This window comes from Crocuta crocuta, unplaced genomic scaffold (genome assembly GCF_008692635.1).
Source record: "Crocuta crocuta isolate KB4526 unplaced genomic scaffold, BGI_CrCroc_1.0 scaffold133, whole genome shotgun sequence".
Lineage (NCBI taxonomy): Eukaryota > Metazoa > Chordata > Mammalia > Carnivora > Hyaenidae > Crocuta > Crocuta crocuta.
Genome location: NW_027529438.1, coordinates 4,383,842 through 4,403,672, shown reverse-complemented (window position 1 = coordinate 4,403,672; position 19,831 = coordinate 4,383,842). Strand labels below are relative to the sequence as shown.

Genomic DNA, 19,831 nt, shown 5'->3' with positions numbered 1-19,831 from the left:
TGGCTTGCCTTTTTGCCTCTCATAATGGTTTCTTTTAATTAAAATAACTTTTTAATTTTGCTGTAATATAGTCTAAGCCTTCATTTTCTCACCTAGAAAATAAGAATTATGGTAGTATCTCACAGGAATAATAAAAAAAAAGAATGTATATACTCCTGGGATTTAGCAAAGCTCTGTAAATATTGTTATTATTCCCCATGCCAACCTCTTTCCCTCCTTCTAACCTTCTACTTCCTTCCATTTCCTCTGTTCTGAATATCTGAAAGATCATATAATACAGAGGAAAAGACTGACTGTATGGCTTTGATCAATTCCTAGCCTCTGCAAGCCTGGTTTCTTATCCTCCAACTAGCCAATGAAACAAGCATGAGAAAAAGAGACAACACATAGTCACATGTCACTTTCATGATCCCTCCCATAAAAACGTCAGCTAAAGGAGAGTAAGAGCACTGTGCAAAGGAGGTGGAACCAGTTTAGTGAGTCACATCCAGACAACAACATGCTTGGTCTTCGAGCATCCTTCATCCTCATCCTTCTCTGCCAGCTCCCAGGTGAGTCCAGATCCCCCTGTTCTCCTGACTGCCTTCCCCATCTTTTATACCTCTAGGCTTTGGGGTCCACTCTGGGACTCACTCAGAGCCAGGAACCTCTGCTACCTCATCTCATATTATATTTTACATCTTGTGATCTCTAAATCAGAGGACAGGAAGAAACTAGAGGGAGATGAGAAAAGATGACTCTGAGGACAGACCTCCCTTCTGACTGCCCCAGGGACGGAAGGGCTGAAAGAAGGGGTGCTGGGTATCAGAAAGACCTGGGTTCTAACCCAGATTCTGCCATGGATTAAATAAAGAATATTATCTTCTCCGGGCTTCAGGCTTCCTTCCTTTTGAGGGCAACTTTAAAATCAAAATGAGGGGGCACCTGGGTGGCTCAGTTGGTTAAGCATCCAACTTCAGTTCAGGTCATGATCTCACGGTTCGTGGGTTCAAGCCCCGCATTGGGCTCTGGGCTGACAGCTAGTTCAGAGACTGGAACCTGCTTCAGATTCTGTCTCCCTCTCTCTGACCCTACCCTGCTCATGCTGTCTCTCTCTCTCAGAGAAATAAATTTTAAAATTTTTTTAAATTAAAAAAAATTTTTTTAAATAAAATCAAAATGAGATCATGCTGGTGTATATTTATTTATTTATAAATATATACCTTAAATACTTATAAGTCCATATTTAATAATAGATTTTAAATATACTTAGAAAGATATTTTAAATGATTGTGCCTAACAAGGATATTAGTGGCAGGAAAGATTTGAATTTTCTCTCTTAACCTGAACAATTCAATCAGTGTCTACCTAGAAAACTAGCTTCTACTGTAGGCACTTTATGTTTAATATCATGAAGGACTGAACGTGCTTCTTCTCCTGTTGCAAGGATTCTACTCTTTGAAGATTTTACTATCCTCAGAGCTCTCAGAAAGGACCTGAGGCTCCATAAGTTAGGAATATCTTTCTGGTCATCAAACTCACAGGAAACCCCCATGAGGTCTCCATCTGAGGACTTGGCATAGCTGACACATTTATGGGCACCCCAGGACTGCCTGAAGTGACCTGCCCAACACCACACAGTCAGTAGGTGTGCCCAGTTCTTTCCTGGCCTCACTAAGTGTTCAGCATCTGCAGACTCTCACCCTCCTTGAATTCATTAGATTTGTGCATGTTTTTAGGAAGCTCCTGATTCTAAGCAGGTGGTCCTAGAATAGACTTTTGCTTTAAAAACCACTTCCTGAATAGAAATAGTAATCAGAAGTGGAAATTGAAAAATACGAAGTGGTGGGGGGTTGGGGGTACAGCAGGGCTTTTCAAAACCCAGGTGCCCACCTGAAACCTAAGCTGTGGGCAAGCAGGGCACACCTGTGTATCCCTGCTCCAGGACGCTGCGGACAGTCTGTGTGCTACACCTCCCATGGTTGAAAGGAGCCCAAGATTGTCCTAGAGCCTCTAATGGGCAGGATAGTAGAAGCAGTCCTGGCCCTGGACAAGGGTTCCTGGGTTTGACCTGGTAGTATTGTTGTGAGTAAGGTACTCAGCCTCTGTACACAAGTACATAACCTAATTTGCAGAATTATTGTGATGTTTTAAGTGAGATATCAAATACCAAACAAGTACAGTAATAATCACATTTATTAAGCTCCTACTATAGCCAAGGCATTTTTCATACCATGTCCTCATGAGTCTATGTAGACATTATTGTCTTCTGTTCTTAGGTGAGCAAACTTAAGTCTGAGAGGTAAGGATCTTGGGCAAGATCATACAGCTGTTAAAAAGTAGAGTAGAGACTGAGTTTCCAAAGCTAGTGTTCTTTTCATCACACCCAATTACCTGACACTGTACTGGACACTGGAGAAATACTCAGTAATTGTATATTTGAGCTGAATCTTCCCCATGAGAGCTGTTGAGATTCTTTGCGTCTCCAGCTACCTGAGGCCAAGGCAGGGACTGAAAATGCCCAAGAAGTGCAGGTCACTCCATTTTCAGGATGTGGATGTACCAAAAGGAACCACCCTGGCCAAGTTCAGAGGGGCCAAGGAGCAGCTCTTGCACCCTCAGTAATCTCATCTAGAAAATGGGCACAATGTTCTACATCTCCCTCACAGATTTTATGAGGATTAAGTGAGACAGTGGTGTTGAGGAGACAATTTCTTTTAACTTTTTAAAATATTTATTTATTTTTGAGAGAATGAGAGAGAGACAGAGTGTGAGCAGGGGAGGGGCAGAGAGAGAGGGAGACACAGAATCCAAAGCAGGCTCCAGGCTCTGAGCTGTTAGCGCAGAGCCTGACACAGGGCTCAAACTCACAGACTCCAAGATCATGACCTGAGCCGAAGTCAAATGCTTAACCGACTGAGCCACCCAGGCACACTGAGGAGACAATTTAAAAAAGGAAAACATGGGGCGCCTGGGTGGTTCGGTCAGTTAAGCAGCCAACTCTTGATTTCAGCTCAGGTCATGATCTCACCATCATGAGATCAAGCCCCACGTCTGTCTTAGCGCTGGGCACAGAGCCTGCTTAAGATTCTCTCTTTCTCCCTCTGTCCCTCCACCACCACTCTCCAAAAAAAAAAAAAAAAGGAAAACAGAAAAAGTGGTTGAGCAAGTATTGAGATGTTGAACAGGACCAGAAGAGGCAGTGGGGAATGTAGATGACTGAGGGGCAGAGCAGTAGGGAGCTCAAATGCAAATGTGGTGGGTTAGGGTTAGGGTCTTAACAAAGGTGTGTGACAAATTGGGGGTTTTGCAAACCTCTGTCCCACATACATAAGACATGGTGCTGATTTAAAAGTCTCTTCATGTGGCACGTTAGTTAAGGAGAAGTTGGGTAATAAACAGTAGTTTCCAAACTTGGTTTTTTCTTTCTTACGCAACAGTTTGTTTTTATGAAAAACAATCTTATGCAAAATCAAACCTGTAAACTACTGCACAGAGTCGAAGCCTCCTTGTTGGAAGAGGAGTTCCCCAGGCTCCTTCCCAGCACCCCTCCCCGTCTCTCAACCCCTATTCTTTCTCTAAGCTCTCCAGAGACACACTGAGGCACTGTCACCCACCTCAGGGGGGGCAGGGGCGTATCTTGGGAAGTCCTGCCTTAGGAGTCCTGGCTCCAGTGACTGAGAGCATGTCACCGGGACCCTTGGAGCATCAGTCTCCTCATTTGTGAGGTGGGATAGGACTAAATAGTCCCTAAGACTTCTCCCAGCTCTGAGAGGGTTTGGTTTCCATGAAGAAGATGTGCTGGAACATTCTAATGGACGGTTAACCAACTGAGACACTCAACCCCCCACTTTCCACTCATCTTAAGTCTTGTGGGGGGAAACAGGTTAAAGTGGAGGAAGTGATAACCCAGAGGAAAGATAAGTGACAAAGGGGAGGAGCTGTTGTCCCTTCCTGTTGTGAACAATCTTAGAGCTGATTCTCCTGATGTCAGAACATCTAAGTCTTGGCCAGGACAGAAGGCAGAGGGTCTCCTGCTCCAGCGCCCCCCACCTCCAAAGGCAGGTTGGCAGGGAGCATTTGCTGCGAATCTCACCATGCATGGTGACTGGGCATTTTGCTGTGAATTAGCCAGTGAATGGTCTATAAGGATTAGGTTCCACACCACCTTCTGAGAAGCTCATCCTGCTGAGAAGCCATCCAAAGTTTGGAGAAATCTCTGTTTTTCACTTCTACCCATCCTTAGGGAAATGAGAATTAAAAATGAGAAGCATTTTCAAGGCTTGTCTCATAAACACTGCTCCTTGCCCTTCCCTCCCACCTCCCACTGTGTGGCAGACGGCTCTGTACTTCTCAAAATGCTTTCAAATCCACATCCACCCTTCAGCCACCACAAATCTTGGCAAATAAAGGTTATTTTTCTCTATGAGAGTTGAAACTACTGAAACTCAAAGTGGTAAGTGGCAAACCAGTAGTGTGAAGAACGCAAGCCTCTGAGACAGAAGGACCCACTAGCTTCTCCATTTGGGGCCTTCGGGAAATCACTCAGCATCTTGAGGCCCCAGTGTATTCACCAATAAGGTGAAGTTTTATTAACCTCTATCTCATGGAGTTACTTTGAGAATAAAAACCTAATGCCCATTAAACCAGTTTATGAGCTAAGGAGTAATAGCAAGTGTTTATTGCTTATTACAGAGGAACCAGAATGAACCCAGGTCTCCTGACTCCCAGTTAGGCCAGAGCACTACCTCTTTTATGCTGCCTGGTGGGAGAGGCCATCCTCAGACCTCCCCACCAGGTGATCCAGAACCAAATACCAATAGACCAGTTATTGGTTTACAAATGGTATGTTTAATCACCACCCAGGGGAATAACTCCTTCTGGGGAATTTAAAGTAGAAAATTAAGTGACACTTATGGGGGGCTTTCATGGGGTGGATGTGAGAAAGAAGTGGTGACTTGCTCAGGGAAGAGTTTTGAACTAAGCTTTATGCGTCTCGAATAATATTTGGATGGGCAGAGAGAAGGATAAAGCACAAACAAAAATGTGAAGTACAAAGTAAACTGGGAGTCACGTGAGAGAGGAGGCCTGGCCACTTATCTGGTGGCAGTAAGTGGAGGCTGATCCCTAGCTTCCTGTCTTCTCACAGTGTCATATGGTCATCCTGCCCTTGGAGCAAAAACCCTGGACATCTCTGATAAGTCAGCCCAGGTCATGTGATACTGTTGAGCTACTTACCACAGCAGAGGAAGGCTACCACTTGAGCTAGGTGCCTGTTAGTGTCACCCAATCCATCCAACTGCTACAAAATGAGGAAACGGGAAAGTGAATGCAGAGGAGGCAAGTTAGGACAGTCACTACACTGATCCAGGTGGGAGGGGAGATAAGCCTCCTGGGGCCCAATCCTCCCATGCCTTTTTGGTAGGAGACTCTCATTCTCTAGAGTCTTCCAAACTTACAGATCATGTTCACTCTCCCTATTGTAGATTCCCCAAGTGCCTGCTATACAGGCATTATAACTGATACAGCTACTTATTTAATGACTATCTCTTAATTCCATGAGTACAAGGGTGAGGACTGTACTGCTCCCTAGTTATATCCTCAGCTCCTAGACACAAATATGGAACTCCTGGCACAAATATGGAACTAAATAAATTCTTAGTAGAGGAAGGGATGACTGAATGAGGAAAGCATGCCTACACAGGCATGGTAAAATTTGATAGGATCGGGGCAAGTACAAAAGCCAACCACAGAAAGGGAAGCTTTGGCTCAGTCTTGAAAAACTGAGAAGAGAAGTCTCTTGTTTCTGGATCCCTTTTCCCCCACCAACTCTGTAAAACTGAGTTGTGAAACTCTGGGCAAGTCTTTCCACAGAAGAAGAAATAAAACTGATTAGGACTCGCCAACCTGGCCCCCTATCCTCTGAACTCACCTTTGGGGAATGACATGGAGCTACTTTCTTCTTTTGTGACCCCTCTTTTCATTCTGAAGATACAATTAAGGTAGAAAGATAAGCTCTCTCAAGGCTCCTGTTGGCAATTTGCGTTGTGTCATCTTCCAATTTCATCCAGTGCTTGCCTTGGCAGCACATATGCCAATTTCTTCCTCACAAGGAGCAATGAATTTGGAGGCATTTTTTTTTATATCACCATACAGAATTTGCATCTCTTGACATTCAACCTAAAAACATAGAAGCATATGTGTGAAGAAGTGAGAAGAATAATTGCACGTGGCTTAAATGTGTGCACACAGGCACTAAAGCCACATCCTTGCATTTTTGCAACCTCCCCAAGTTACAGATCTCCTCCAAACTTCGTGTAAAAATGATATTACTTAAAGGTGCCCTAAATCCAGGATTGCACCTAATTGGGGCCAGGTGATACCCAACCTTCATTTGACTGCAAAATATTCACTGTATTGTTGAAGTAAAAGGACACAAACATTAGTTGATCAGTCAAAAATTGAAAATGAAGTGGACTTTGTACCATGTACTGGGACTATTTAGACACCCATTGAGATGGTTAAGCCACTGGAAAACATCCTACTTCAGTAGCAGAGATGCAGGGGAGCAACTCTTTGAAAAATCAGATTATTTAACATAATGATTTAATAAAGGCTTGATGGATCCAAAATCTATATTCACTGACTGATAAATTATGGGGACAAGGAGGCAGAAGTATTTCAAAACAGGAATCAGCCCCTAAAAAGGCATTTACCCAGGGGAAGACGTCAGTACTTTTGGACATAAATTTACCAAACAAAACAAAACAAAAAAACAAAAACCCAAAGTTGGTTAAGATCCCAAAACTGTGATCAAGGGACCAGGTCAACATTTAGTAACATCAGATTCCCTTACTCTGTGGCACCAGCAGATCACCTTGAGCTTAAGGAAAGTTCACCAAAGGACGTGAAGGGGAAACTAGGATTCTGTGAGGCTCAAAGTCTTCAGAGTTGACATCTGAGCCCTCCTAGGGGCTGGCACAAATGCCCCAGGACCTTCAAACTAAACCAATGGGATGGCATTGGGTTAAATCTTCAAATCATCACCTACTAGCTTTGTGCCTTTGGACAAATTACTTAGGTTTTTTGTTTTTGTTTTTGTTTTTGTTTTTGTTTTAACCTCGGGTTTCTCATCAAATCAGGAGTTAACAAACTTTTGCTGTAAAGGGTCAGCTAGTCAATATTTTAGGCTTTTCAGATGAGATAATCTCTATTGCAACTACTAGACTCAGGCTTTGTAATGGAAAATCAGCAAGAGACAATATGTAAGCAAAAGAATATGGCTGTGTCAAATTTAAACTTTATTTACCAAAACAAGCAGCAGGCTATATTTGGCCCATGGATAATAGGTTGCTGGTCCCTGCATATAGGGATCACAATTCCAAGTTTTCAGGATTACTTTAGGTATTAGGCATAATCTTTAGAGTAAATATTGGGCACAGATTCAATCCTAATACATAGTAGCTATATTGGGAACGCTGCTAACATAGTTGAGTTTTAACAGAGACTATGGAAAAAGTAGTGAAGCAATTTTCAATATCTGGATAGACTAGTACAGGAATTTGCCTTTTACTAGAAGAGGGATGAGTTACATCAGTGCCACGGTAGTAGAAAATACTATGGTAACACTCAATGCTAAATAATAATAATAATAATCCAATTAAAAATTAGCAGAGAACCTGAATAGACATTTTTCCAAAGAAGACACAGAGATAACGAACAAACATGCAAAGATGCTCATTAGAGAAATGCAAATCAATCACAATGAGATATCACTTTCCTACGGCTAATATAAAAAAGATAAGAAATAACAAGCGTTGGTGAGGATATGGAGAAAAGGCAATCCTAGCACATTGTTGGTGGAAATGTAAATGGTGCACCCACTGTGGAAAATAGTACGGGGAAAAAAAAGAAAATAGTATGGAGTTTCCTCAAAAATTAAAACTAGAAATATCATATGATCCAGTAATTCTACCACTGGGTATTTACCCAAAGAAAATGAAGACACTAATTCAAAAAGATATATACCCCCCTGGTTTTTTGCAGCATTTTATTTATAATAGCCAAGATATAGAAGTAACCCAAGTGTCTATCAGTAGATGAATAGATAAAGAAGATGTGATATATATATGATGGAAAATTACTAAACCATGAAAAGGAATGAGATCTTGCCATATGCAACCACATGGATGGACCCAGGGGGGTTTATGCTAAGTAATAGAAGTCACACAGAAAAAGACAAATACCATATGATTTCAATGATTTGTGGAATTAAAAACAAACAAAAAACAGAAACAGACTCATAAATATAGAAAACAAACTGGTAATTGCCAGAGAGGTTGAGGGGATAAGTGAAACAGGTGAAGAGAATTAAGAGGTACTATAAGATAAATAAGTCACAGAGATGAAAAGTACAGAACAGGAAATAGGGTCAATAATATTGTAACAACTTAGTACCATGACAGGTGGTGACTATGCTTATCATAGTGAACGCTGCATAATGTATAGAATTGTTGAATTACTATGTTGCACACCCAAAACTAATATAATTATTGTATGTTAACTATACTTCAGTTTAAAAAAATATGATAACATATAGAAATAGAACCTGGATGCTTGGTCAATCATAAAGAACCACTTAGGCACAGTCCCTGATATCTACAATAGTTGTAATTTCAGAAACAGAAGAGAAATAAGTATAATAATAATTAACATATGATAATGAATCCAGCTGGCCTTACAATTCATTGTTATACCAATGCAATCATGAAATATAATTGTTAATATTTTTATGGACGAAGGACCAACTATGGCAAAGTGCATGCAGCCTACAAAAGTCGTAACACAGGGGCGCCTGGGTGGCTCAGTTGGTTAAGCGTCTGACTTCAGCTCAGGTCATGATCTCGTGGTTTGTGGGTTCGTGAGGCTCTGCATTGGGCTCTGTGCTGACAGCTAGCTCAGAGCCTGGAGCCTGTTTTAGATTCTGTATCTCCCTCTCTCTCTGAGCCTCCCCTACTCATGCTGCGTCTCTCTTTCTCTCAGAAATAAATAAAACATTTTTAAAAATTAAAAAAAAAATAAAAAGTCATAATGCAGACCAGCAGTTGCCTCATAATGCAATGGTCAGAAATCTATAGCGTGGCTGCTTTGATAGATTTGAAAAAGATTTTCTTGGGGCATCTGGCTGGCTCAGTAGGTAGAGCGTGCAATCCTTGATCTCTGGTTATGAGTTCCAGCCCCACACTGGGCATAGAGATGACTTAAAAAGATTTTCTTTGTTTTTTCCCTTTTTGTGCTTCCATGATGAAATTAATAAAATTTCTCTTAGAAATTTCAGCATGACGCATTACATTAAGAGGTAGAAGGGAAGATAAATGGGTTTTTGTGCCTTTATGGAGAACACCGTTAAGACTTGAGTTCTGGTTTTGGTTTGCCACTATTCATGATCTTTTAAAAAGTTCTCTCAGCCTCTGCCATTTGGTTCTCTCATTTGTAAACGGTGACCTATAAGACCTTGACCCTGTGGGTACTGATATGGGCTTTCCCTCTTACTGACTGTGTACTTTCAGCAAGTCATTTAATCTCATTGTGACTTAATTTCATATATATAAATATATATATATATAAAAATCCTTCCTCTAAGCATTGCTTTAAGAGTTAAATGAGATCACAGTAGGTACTTTTAAGCTCCTGTCCTAAATATCCTTTCTGCTCTGTGCTCTCCGCAGTCAGTCCCTCAGATCTTAACAGGTAGAAAACTCATTCCCCATACTTGCTCACTGAAAATGCACAGTTAGCCACTCTGAAAGCTTTTTCTGTAGCCTTTTTTTTTAATGTTTATTTATTTTTGAGAGAGAGACAGAGACAGAACGCAAGTGGGGAAGGAGCAGAGAGAGAGGGAGACACAGAATCTGAAGCAGGCTCCAGTCTCTGTGCTGTCAGCACAGAGCCCAACATGGGACTTGAACTCATGGATTGTGAGATCATGACCTGAGCTGAAGTTGGACACTTAACCCACTAAGCCACCCAAGCGCCCTTCTAGAGCTATTCTTAACTGTTTTCCTCCTGAAGCCACATAACCGGTGATGGTTGTTTACAAGTCATACTTCCTGAGGTGGACTAAGATCCTAGTGAAACAAAACTTTCTTGGGGGAGGAAAGCCTTGCTACGACTCCTAATAGTTGGAGGTAAGCATCACAAGTCAGCCTGGGCATATTGCAGAGTATCCAGTAACTCAACCCTTGCCTTTCCACTCAAGGAAGGACAGTGAAATTCCAGTGAATGAGAACCTCACTCAGGGATGATCTTGAATGCACTCTATCTTAAAACAGAAGATGAAACACTCCCAAACTTCCCAGATATTTTTTATCATTAGGAACTTAGAGCTCCCTTCCCAGTGTCCTGGTCTGTGCCTGAGAACCACCGCCCCTGTCAGGCAAGCTGCTGCTTCTGCAACTGCAGCAAAATCAGCTCTCCCAGGAGCACTCTGGGGGCTCAAAGGAGACAGTAAACTCCCCACTTGTCTCCCATCAGGAACTTGTTGCGGATGGAGCTGGGCTTTATGAACTACCTCAGAGCTTGGTCTTTGCAGCCTGAGGTCTCTGGGAAGGGGTTGGTTCACCTGCAGTCACTGCTTTCGGTCAAGGTGTTCTGACCTCAATGCCTTCGTGTGAGTGTGCTTTCAAAGGGTTTCCCAGGGGCTGGTTGGGTTGGTTCTAGAGGGTTTCTCAGGACCTTCCCAGGACCCAAAGCAGGTGAATAATTGGTGACAAGGTCAGGGACATAGGTTTATTTTATGATTCTCTTTGTCTCTGCAGGGTTAGCAACCTCTGGAGCCCCAAATGAGCTGGTTGGTGACCTTGGTGGGTCTGTGACTTTCCCTCTGAAGCTCCCAGGAATTCAGATTGACACTATTATCTGGACATTCAATGCAACCCCTCTCGTCATCATAGAGCCAAAAACGTCAGACAGACAAGCCAATGTTATAGTGACTCACAGTCATAACAAGGAAAGAGTGAAATTTCCACAAGGAAACTACTCCCTGAAGCTCAGCAAACTGAATAAGAATGACTCTGGTGACTACCGTATGGTGATATACAGCTCTTCCCTCAAAGAACCCTTCATCCAGAAGTATAGGCTGCATGTCTATGGTGAGCAGAATCATCTCCAAAGGTGGATGACTGTCTTTATAAAGTGGTAAATTCTCTGATATTGGAACTGTTCAAGTAAAGGCTGGATAAACTCTTAGCAAGAATGTGGAAGAGGGAACTCTTGCATGGATGAAGTAAATGTAGTTGACCCCTAAGGCCCCTTCCTGTTCAGAGATTCTGTAAGAGGCAGTGCAGTATAGACAATGGGTGATATGGGACACAGCGATCACACAAATCAAATGCTGGCCTCTCTAACTACTAACTGCATAGCCTTCGCCAGGTTACTTAAGCTCTATGAAACTTAGTTTCCATATCCGTAATGGGGAAGAAAGTGATACCTATCTTAGAAAGGTTTTTGTGTATAAACATCAAGTGCACCTTCTCCCTTACCAATTCCAACCTATTGAGAAACTGACACAAGAATCAGAAGGAAGATAAAAACATCAGCTTTATATTTTCTGATGAAGCTAGATAGGAGAACTATTTCCCCCCAGCTCTAAACCATTCAGGGAAGATGAACTTCTAAAACAATTACTCAACCAGCTGTAATAATAGCTGTCTTGCTCACTGAGCTGCAGTATCAGGGACGCCAGGAGATGGGCCTCCAGGTTTGCCCTTAAGATGTAGGCCATGTACCTTGATCCAGGTTTGTCCCCCATATAGACATAATTGAGGAGAACAGGGGGTCATTCATTAGGTGGTCAAACTAGCTGGGGGAGCTAAACAGAAATCTTAACAATTCAAAGTGGAGAAATGTAGTAGAGAAATATATATGATGGATGTCAGACTCTCACCCTCTCATCAATGAATGAACAAATTTCTCATCCTCTAAGAGAGAACAGTGAGCATAAGGGAGAGAGGGAGACCAAAGATATTATTCCCATACTATTCTCTCCTGGAGACTAAAGTGAAAGTCTCTTCAAGAACGCCTGAGGACAGAAGAATAAGGAACCTCTAAAAAATATAAAATTAGCTCACATCTAAAATGCATCTAGCACAAGGCTGGCCATATAGCTGTGCTTTGAAAATGGTGGCTGCTTTCTCGTTATGTTATTATTATTATTTCTATTGATATTGTTGCTTTTAGGCAGCTGTGAGAAAGCAGACCTAGACAGCTCTCTTTCCCAGATAAGAATAAGAATTCTGCTCTGAAATGCTGCTCCCTCTCCACTCTGTAGCACCCCAGAGATTCAGTCCAAGATTTACAAGAATAATTCAGAAAAGGCATAGTTTCCACCCTTGGTTGTCCATTTCTCTTTTGCAGAGCACCTATCAAAACCCAAAGTTACCATGGGTCTGCAGAATAATATGAATGGCACCTGTATGACCAATTTGACATGCTTCGTGGACCAAGAAGGAGAGGATGTGACCTACAGCTGGGAATCCCTGGGGCAGGCATCCAATGAGTCCCATAATGGCTCCATTCTCCCCATATCCTGGAGGCTGGGAGAAAGGGACATGAGCTTCATCTGTGTGGTCAGGAACCCCATCAGCAGCAACTCTTCCAACCCCGTCTTTGCCTGGAAGCTTTGTGAAGGTGACTCTGTCTCCTCTCTCTCCAGGAACCTCTAGTCTCAGGACCTATACATTTTTCACTTTCTGGTCCCCATGGGAACAGCCCATGAAAACTGGACCCCCCAGGAGGTTACCTGACTGGGAGGAAGGTGGCAGTTGCTCCAAAAGTTGAGTCATTTTCCCTAGCTGACTCTTCTTCCTTCCTTGTGCCCCCACCTATTCTATCTTTAAAGGTGCTGCTGCTGACTCAGAATCATCCATGATCCTGGCCTTCCTATGGGTGCTGTTGCTGATCATTGCCTTTACACTGATGATAATTATTTCGATTATGCGGAGAGAAAGAAGAAAAGGTAGAGCATACATTATTTTTGCCTTCAGCCTCATTCAAGCATTTGCTCCCTCATTTATTCAACAAACATATGTTGAGATGCGTTCCAGGCTTGATACTAGGCACTAAGGATACAGAAATGAAGAGGCCATACATACTCTGTGTCCTCAAGGAGGGCACAATCAACCTTCAGTCCTTAGTTCTGGAGTAAGAGAATGCTGAAGTCCTTAACTACCTTCCTAAGACTGAAGTCCTCCCAGTTTCCTCTCCGGTGCCACCCCTCCTCTTTTCCCAAAGGAAGACACGCCCCACAGTGCTGACTCTGCTCCCCTGACCTGGAAGGTGACAGTGTCCGTCTCTGAGGTCCCATAGAGCAGCGCTCTCTAGTCAGCCCTTCCAATCCCCATTCCTGTCAAAGCCCCCAAACCAGTTCTGGCCCACCTCTTGGACCAAATCCAGAGACCTCTCTTTACACCACACCTCAGTCTAGATGCTTTCCTCCTGGAGAAGCCTGTCTCTGTCTCTTTCCACACCATACCCCAGGCTCTGCATCCCTAAACCCTGCCGATTTGTTTTCTCAAGCTCTCACTGATATTGTTCATGTGGAGTGTTGGGGAGGGACCTAAGCATCAATTGTGTATAAATTGCAAGTGTTAAGATCTTTCTTCCCTCTTTAAAGAACTCTGAAAACATTTCTGAGTTGCTTCACTTCCCCTTTTGGCTGACTTGGTCCAAAAATTGAGAAGTGAAGTAATGAGAGTAACCAGTTCATTGTGGGATTTCCCTGGGTATAGCACTGAGAGTCCCATGTCTTGAAACACCCTTCAGTTGTAGGGACTCAGCATGGTGGCCACCTTAAGTGGGTTTCCAGGGCATGAGCTGGTGGGGGTGGTGAGTGGAAGGAGGGTCAGCTCTAATTCTTTCCCACCTCAGTTTCAGAGTCCATTGGAGAGAAGAAGGGAATGGACACTCATCAGGAAATTCCTAACTATGACCCTCCGTCTGGAGAGACCCTAGTTTATGACACAATCACCTGTGTTAATGTGAGTCCTTTTCCATCTTTTCTGTAGCTTGATCTTATTCTCTAAAGCCCTCCTTGCTTTAGTTCAGATTTCTGCATGGACTTGGGTAACATGGATATGAGGATGTATAGCCCTTGAAACCCCACATGACTGTGTCTCCCCCAAGTCCTTATGAATTCTGTCTTGTACAGGATTTGATGGCCTCTGGTTCTGGAGTCCCTGGTTCTGACCCAGCCAATAATGCTCACTCTGTAATCCATGGAATCCTCCCTTCCGTTCACAAGGGCCACTCAACAGGCCCAATTTCTTTTGCAAAGGACAGCAGATAGAGAAGTGCAATTCTGGCCTGTTGTCTAAGTTATAATGTCAGAACACTGGTCATAGAGATGCCTTTCCATCAGTAGAAGTCTCGAGGTCCCATGGTTGCTCTGGGCCCACACTCAAGGCTTTCTAAGTTTGGGTCACCAAGCTGAAGTGAACAAATACATCTTGAGTTCAAAGGAAACTCTTTGAAAACTATAAAGTTTAAAGACACCCAAATAATAAGACAATTTGGAGACATGACCTAGGCAGACAAATTCAAAAAGCTCAGGAAATAATCACTGTAGCTGCATAGGCTAGCTCCATAGAGGCCATAGAACAGTTTTCCACATTGGCTCATTTAGTGAAGAAATAAAAACACTTTTGGGGCACTTGCGTGGTTCATTCAGTTAAGCATCTAACTCTTGATTTTGGCTCAGGTCATGATCTCATGGTTTGTGAGTTTGAGCTCCATGACGGGTTCTGCACTGACAGCACAGATCCTGCTTGAGATTCTCTCTCTCCTTCTATCTCTGCCCCTCCCCTGCTTGCACTCTCTCAAAATAAATAAATAAACTTTAAGAAAAACCACTTTGGAGCCTCAGAATCCCAGCTTTAGTGCAGTCCTCATTGTCTCCTGATCAACTTGCCTCTTCCCATGCTTATCTATAACTTTTCTGTGAGGAGAGTGATGTTTCCTCTTTGCAGCTGTTAGTGTCCTGAGAGCTCCTTTCTTCCTCACAGAGGAGCCTTCTCTGGGCTCCACACAGCCTGGTTTATGTCAAAGTTGATTACTTGATCACCATCCTCCATCTTCCCTGCTCAAGACACACTCCCAGGAGGCCACAGGTCTGTCCTAGATGTTCAGGAAGACACTTCACTGACTCAGGATGCTTTTTACCAGACTGGAAAGAGCTGTGATCAGTGATCCTCACATATTTGCTCCAAGGACTCTTCAGGCTAATGGAAAAATTTACTTGCAACTTCAGCAATATTACTTCCAGTTATATTTCAATCACCTTAGGCTGCTCATAGTTCATGGGACTTCTATATCTTCCACATTTTTATTTTTTTACAAATAGTTTATTGTCAAGTTAGTTTCCATATAACACCCAGTGCTCATCCCCACAAGTGCCTTCCTCCGTCCCCATCAGCCTCCTTCCACTCCCCCCACACCCATTAGTCCACAGTTTGTTCTCAGCACTCAAGAGTCTCTCATGGTTTGTCTCTCTTCCTCTCCCCCACTATTTCCCCCCTTCTTCTCCCCCATGGTCCTCCGTTAAGTTCCTCCTAATCCTCCTATACATGCAAACATATGGTATTTGTCCTTCTCTGCCTGACTTATTTCACTCCACATAACACCCTCAAGGTCCATCCATGTTGCTACACATGGCCAGATTTCATTCTTTCTCATTGCCATGTAGTATTCCATCGTAGACATAAACCACATATCTTATACATTTTTAAATTTATTTAAATACAACAGAGGTTTTTTTTGTTTTTTTTTGTTTTTTTTTTAATAGTTTATTGTCAAATTAGTTTCCACATAACACTCAGTGCTCATCCCCACAAGTGTCCTCCTACATGCCCATCCCCCCTCCCCCCACATCCATCTATACCATGGAATACTACATGGCAATGAGAAACAATAAATACAACAGAGTTTAAAAATCAGGCAATTACTTCTTGAAAAGAAGTTATTCATAATTATAATAGCACTCACCAATAAGAGCTTCTTTTTTTCCCCATTCCTGGTCCAGAATTTCTCTTCCTTCTTGCCCCTCCTCCCATCTCTCCTTTTCCTTCTCTAGATTCTGGGTGCCTCTTTGGCCTTGACTAGCTGACCCTATGATTTCTTTTTATTAATAGGAAACTATTCCAGAGGAAAATCCAGAAAAAACACTTTATTTCTCAGTGCAAATACCTCAAAAGGTAATAAGCATTAGAGCTGAAATTCACCTTACTTGTCTCATCCCTTTTCCTGGTTCGAGCTCAGCTAAAAATGTCTTGGGCCTTATTATTTCTTTTTTTTTTTTAATAGAAAACTATTCCAGAGGAAAATCCAGAAAAAACATTTTATGCCTCAGTGCAAATACCTCAAAAGGTAAGAATCTTAAGAGCTGAGATTCACCTTACTTGCCTCATCCTTTTTCCTGGTTCAAGCTTAGTTAAAATGTCTTGGTCTTGGGTCTTGTCTTATATTCTCTGGTATTAAAAGTTTTTCCAGTATGTTTCCATTCTCTTTGCTGAAGGTTACACAAGAATATACAGAATAAATGAGAATTCTGTTTTAGGAGTTGAATGGGGTAATATGGAACAAATAGAGAGGGAGAGAGGGCCTAGGGAAGAATACTAGGGAAAACCAGCAGGATCCTGAGGATTTGGATTAAGAAAGGTCCATGGCTTGGGCCATGCCTCAGAGAGCTGAAGAGTCAATGCCAGCTTGCTGCTGAGCCACCAGTAAGCTGGAGACAAGAGAAATTTCTGCTGCTTTTCTTTGGTCTAGCTATGTTGCATCGTGTTTGTACCCTCTCCCCAGTCAAACTACTCACGTGCCAAGCTTTAAAGCTTATTCCTCCACAAATCACACTTGGCAGAAGCAGTGATACGGTCCTGTCTCCCCTCCCAACCAAATCAGAAAAGATGAGGATGAGCAAAGCACTTTGCTTAGCACTTTACTTTGGAAAGCAATAGAATTACTGGAAGTAAAATTCAGTTCATTAAGCATTCAACAAGATAAATGTGGTTGGAACTTAAGTAATAGTTTCTCTACAAAGGGAGGATTGAGTTGGGTGACCTTGGCAAGGAAGGATGTCTGGGATGGCAGGGGATCTTCTGGTGGGATCCAGAGCCCTCCCATCTCCAGCACTCTGATCTTTATATCTGCCTAACAGATGGAGAAGCCCCACTCTGCGCCCACATCACCAGACGCACCAACATTATTTACATATGAGATTATCAACTAAACAGCAGTGCATCACTTCTGCCTCACGAAGATGTCGCCGAAGACAAAGAAGGTAGCCCCTGCACCCTCCCAAAGCCGAAGCCAAAGCAAAGGCTTTGAAGACCAATAAAGCAGTGCTGAAAGGCGTCCAGGGTCATAAAAAGAAAAAAAGAAGATCCACACCTCACCTACATTCTGACGGCCCAAGACACTGCATCTCCAAAGGCAATCCAAATATCCTCCAAAGAGCACACCCCCGGAGAAACAAGCTTGACCACTATGCCATCATCAAGTTTCCTCTGACTACCAAGTCAGCCATGAAGAAGAAGATAGAAGACAACAAGACATTTGTGTTCATTGTAGATGTCAGGGCCAAGAAGCACCAGATCAAATATGCTGTGAAGAAGTTCTATGACATTGACGTGGCCAAGGTCAACACTCTGATCAGGCCTGATGGAGAAAAGAAAACATATGTTCAACTGGCTCCAATTGTGATGCTTTGGATGTTGCCAACAAAATTAGGATCGTCTAAACTAAGTCTAGCTGGCTAAATCCAAATATGAACTTTTTCACCATAAAAAAAAAGAAAATAGTAAAAAGAAAAAGAGTCACTGACTTGACTAGAAATATCAAGGAAGAATGAATCACTGACTTCCTTCCAGAGTGACTATCTCCAGATGTGAAGTCCTTCAGATTTGAGTTCCTAATTCCATCCACTCCTGAGAAACCTCTTCAAACCATAAATGTGTAACCATCCCTTCCTGGAAATGTGATGGTGAGTTTATCAGCCAACATCAAGCAAGGGGCTTAGAAGTGTCTCCACTGAAATGGAAATGCAGTGTCCATCATAAGAATGACAGCTCCCATTCTGGGGCTTGGAGGTCAGGAGTAGACCTAGAGTCTGCCTGCCAAAAGGGCAAGAAGATAGAAATGGCAGACATTTCTAGAAGATGCAGATGTAGTAGCCAGAAACGGATTCATTAACCAACTCATTAACTATGTTCCTGGCACTGTGCTGAGCTTACACTGATTTTGGTCAGGTGTGCTCTCTGCCCTCATGAAATTGGTTCCTCATGAATGACTTCTGTGGGCATTAGCAGCAGATCTGATCACAAATTCCCAATAACCAGAGAGTCAAATGTGGATCCACAGGACTTGGGAGTCAGAGTACACAAGGACAGAGAAGCCAGGCAGAAGACTGGCTTTGGATGGATGGAAATTCTAAAGTGTGCCTGGACTGAAGGCTAAGACTACTGCCTCAGCTTCATTTACCCTCTGTGCTATAAGGGAGAAGGTCGGGCCTTAGGGATATACAAAAGCCCATCTCAATGGAGAAACTGAACCTGAAGACACATTTTGAATCTATTATAAAAGATGTGGAACTAGAGGTGATCATGTATAAATATTTAAAGTTGCATAATTCATTCAATTCATATTTATTGAGAATCTCTGCCAGGTCAATCTGGCAAATAAAATAGACATAATCCCTGTGCCTCATAGAGTTTACTTTTTAATGAAATGAAAAACATGGGGAGGAGGACAGTTGCTTTTGATATATTTATGGACACATCTTGAATGAAAATGGTGGGAAAGGATCTGATATCCCAAGTCTGAGGGGCATGAACTGTCAAATGACAAAACTAGAACAGTTTTGTTTGATGTCTTTTATTCAAAAGAGAGCAACCCAGGGGCGCCTGGGTGGCTTAGTCAGTTAAGCGTCCGACTTTCGCTTAGATCATGATCTCCCAGTTCGTGGGTTCGAGCCCCGCATCAGGCTCTGTGCTGACTGCCAGCTCAGAGCCTGGAGCCTGTTTCAGAGTCTGTATCTCCCTCTCTCTCTGACCTTCCCCTGCTCACGCTGTCTCTCTCTCTCCTAGAAATAAATAAAAATATAAAAAAAAACCACACACACACAAAAAAAAACAAAAGAGTGCAACCCATGGGTTGGGGGAGCACAGTGACTCACAAGCAGTGGAGATTCTTCTCNTCCCCTGCTCACGCTGTCTCTCTCTCTCCTAGAAATAAATAAAAATATAAAAAAAAAACACACACACAAAAAAAAAACACAAAAGAGAGCAACCCATGGGTTGGGGGAGCACAGTGACTCACAAGCAGTGGAGATTCTTCTCAAGAGACTTGGGACAAGATCAAGTTTTATAAGGCATTAGAAGAGGTAACATGGAAACAAGGCATAATTGGCTAGGAGCGTAAGGATTTCCTGAATAAGATGAACATCCCAACAACAGGTGAGATTTTTAAGACACCGCTCTCCCACCCCCATCCACATCCTACAATTTCTTGCAAGGGGCCAGTTGATTTCATGTAAACTAAAGTTTTATTCTATAGGTCCTCACGTGACTCCTATGGGGCAAGCTGGTCTCGATACTTGTGTCCACTCTACAAATGTTGAAACTGAGGCAGAGAGACTTCAATATGCAACCAAAGCTAGAAAAAAAAAAGCGGTGCCCACTCCACCACCCATCATCCACCACAGAGGATGAAGAAGATAGGGGCTCAAAGCTAGAGTGGGTTGTCAGTGCCTGGGTGGCTGTCAGTTAAGTGTCTGACTTCAGCTCAGGTCATGATCTCACAG

At 42.7% G+C, this 19,831-nt stretch overlaps 1 protein-coding gene and 1 pseudogene across 2 annotated transcripts; both read left to right on the top strand.

Moving 5' to 3' along the window:
* The first annotated feature begins 445 nt into the window (after nucleotides 1-445).
* SLAMF7 (SLAM family member 7) lies at nucleotides 446-18,730 on the top strand. Of its 2 annotated transcripts, XM_077760110.1 has the most exons (8): nucleotides 446-551; nucleotides 10,797-11,129; nucleotides 12,394-12,666; nucleotides 12,878-12,994; nucleotides 13,906-14,015; nucleotides 16,164-16,226; nucleotides 16,336-16,398; nucleotides 17,189-18,730. In XM_077760110.1, exons 1-8 carry the CDS (start codon nucleotides 500-502, stop codon nucleotides 17,258-17,260), a joined length of 1,083 nt encoding a protein of 360 aa, XP_077616236.1. In that variant the 5' UTR covers nucleotides 446-499; the 3' UTR covers nucleotides 17,261-18,730. The 2 variants fall into 2 exon arrangements, with proteins under 2 accessions (XP_077616236.1, XP_077616237.1); XM_077760111.1 differs by lacking the exon at nucleotides 16,164-16,226.
* On the top strand, nucleotides 17,291-18,730 carry LOC144228276 (large ribosomal subunit protein uL23 pseudogene; annotated as a pseudogene).
* Nucleotides 18,731-19,831: the final 1,101 nt, after the last annotated feature.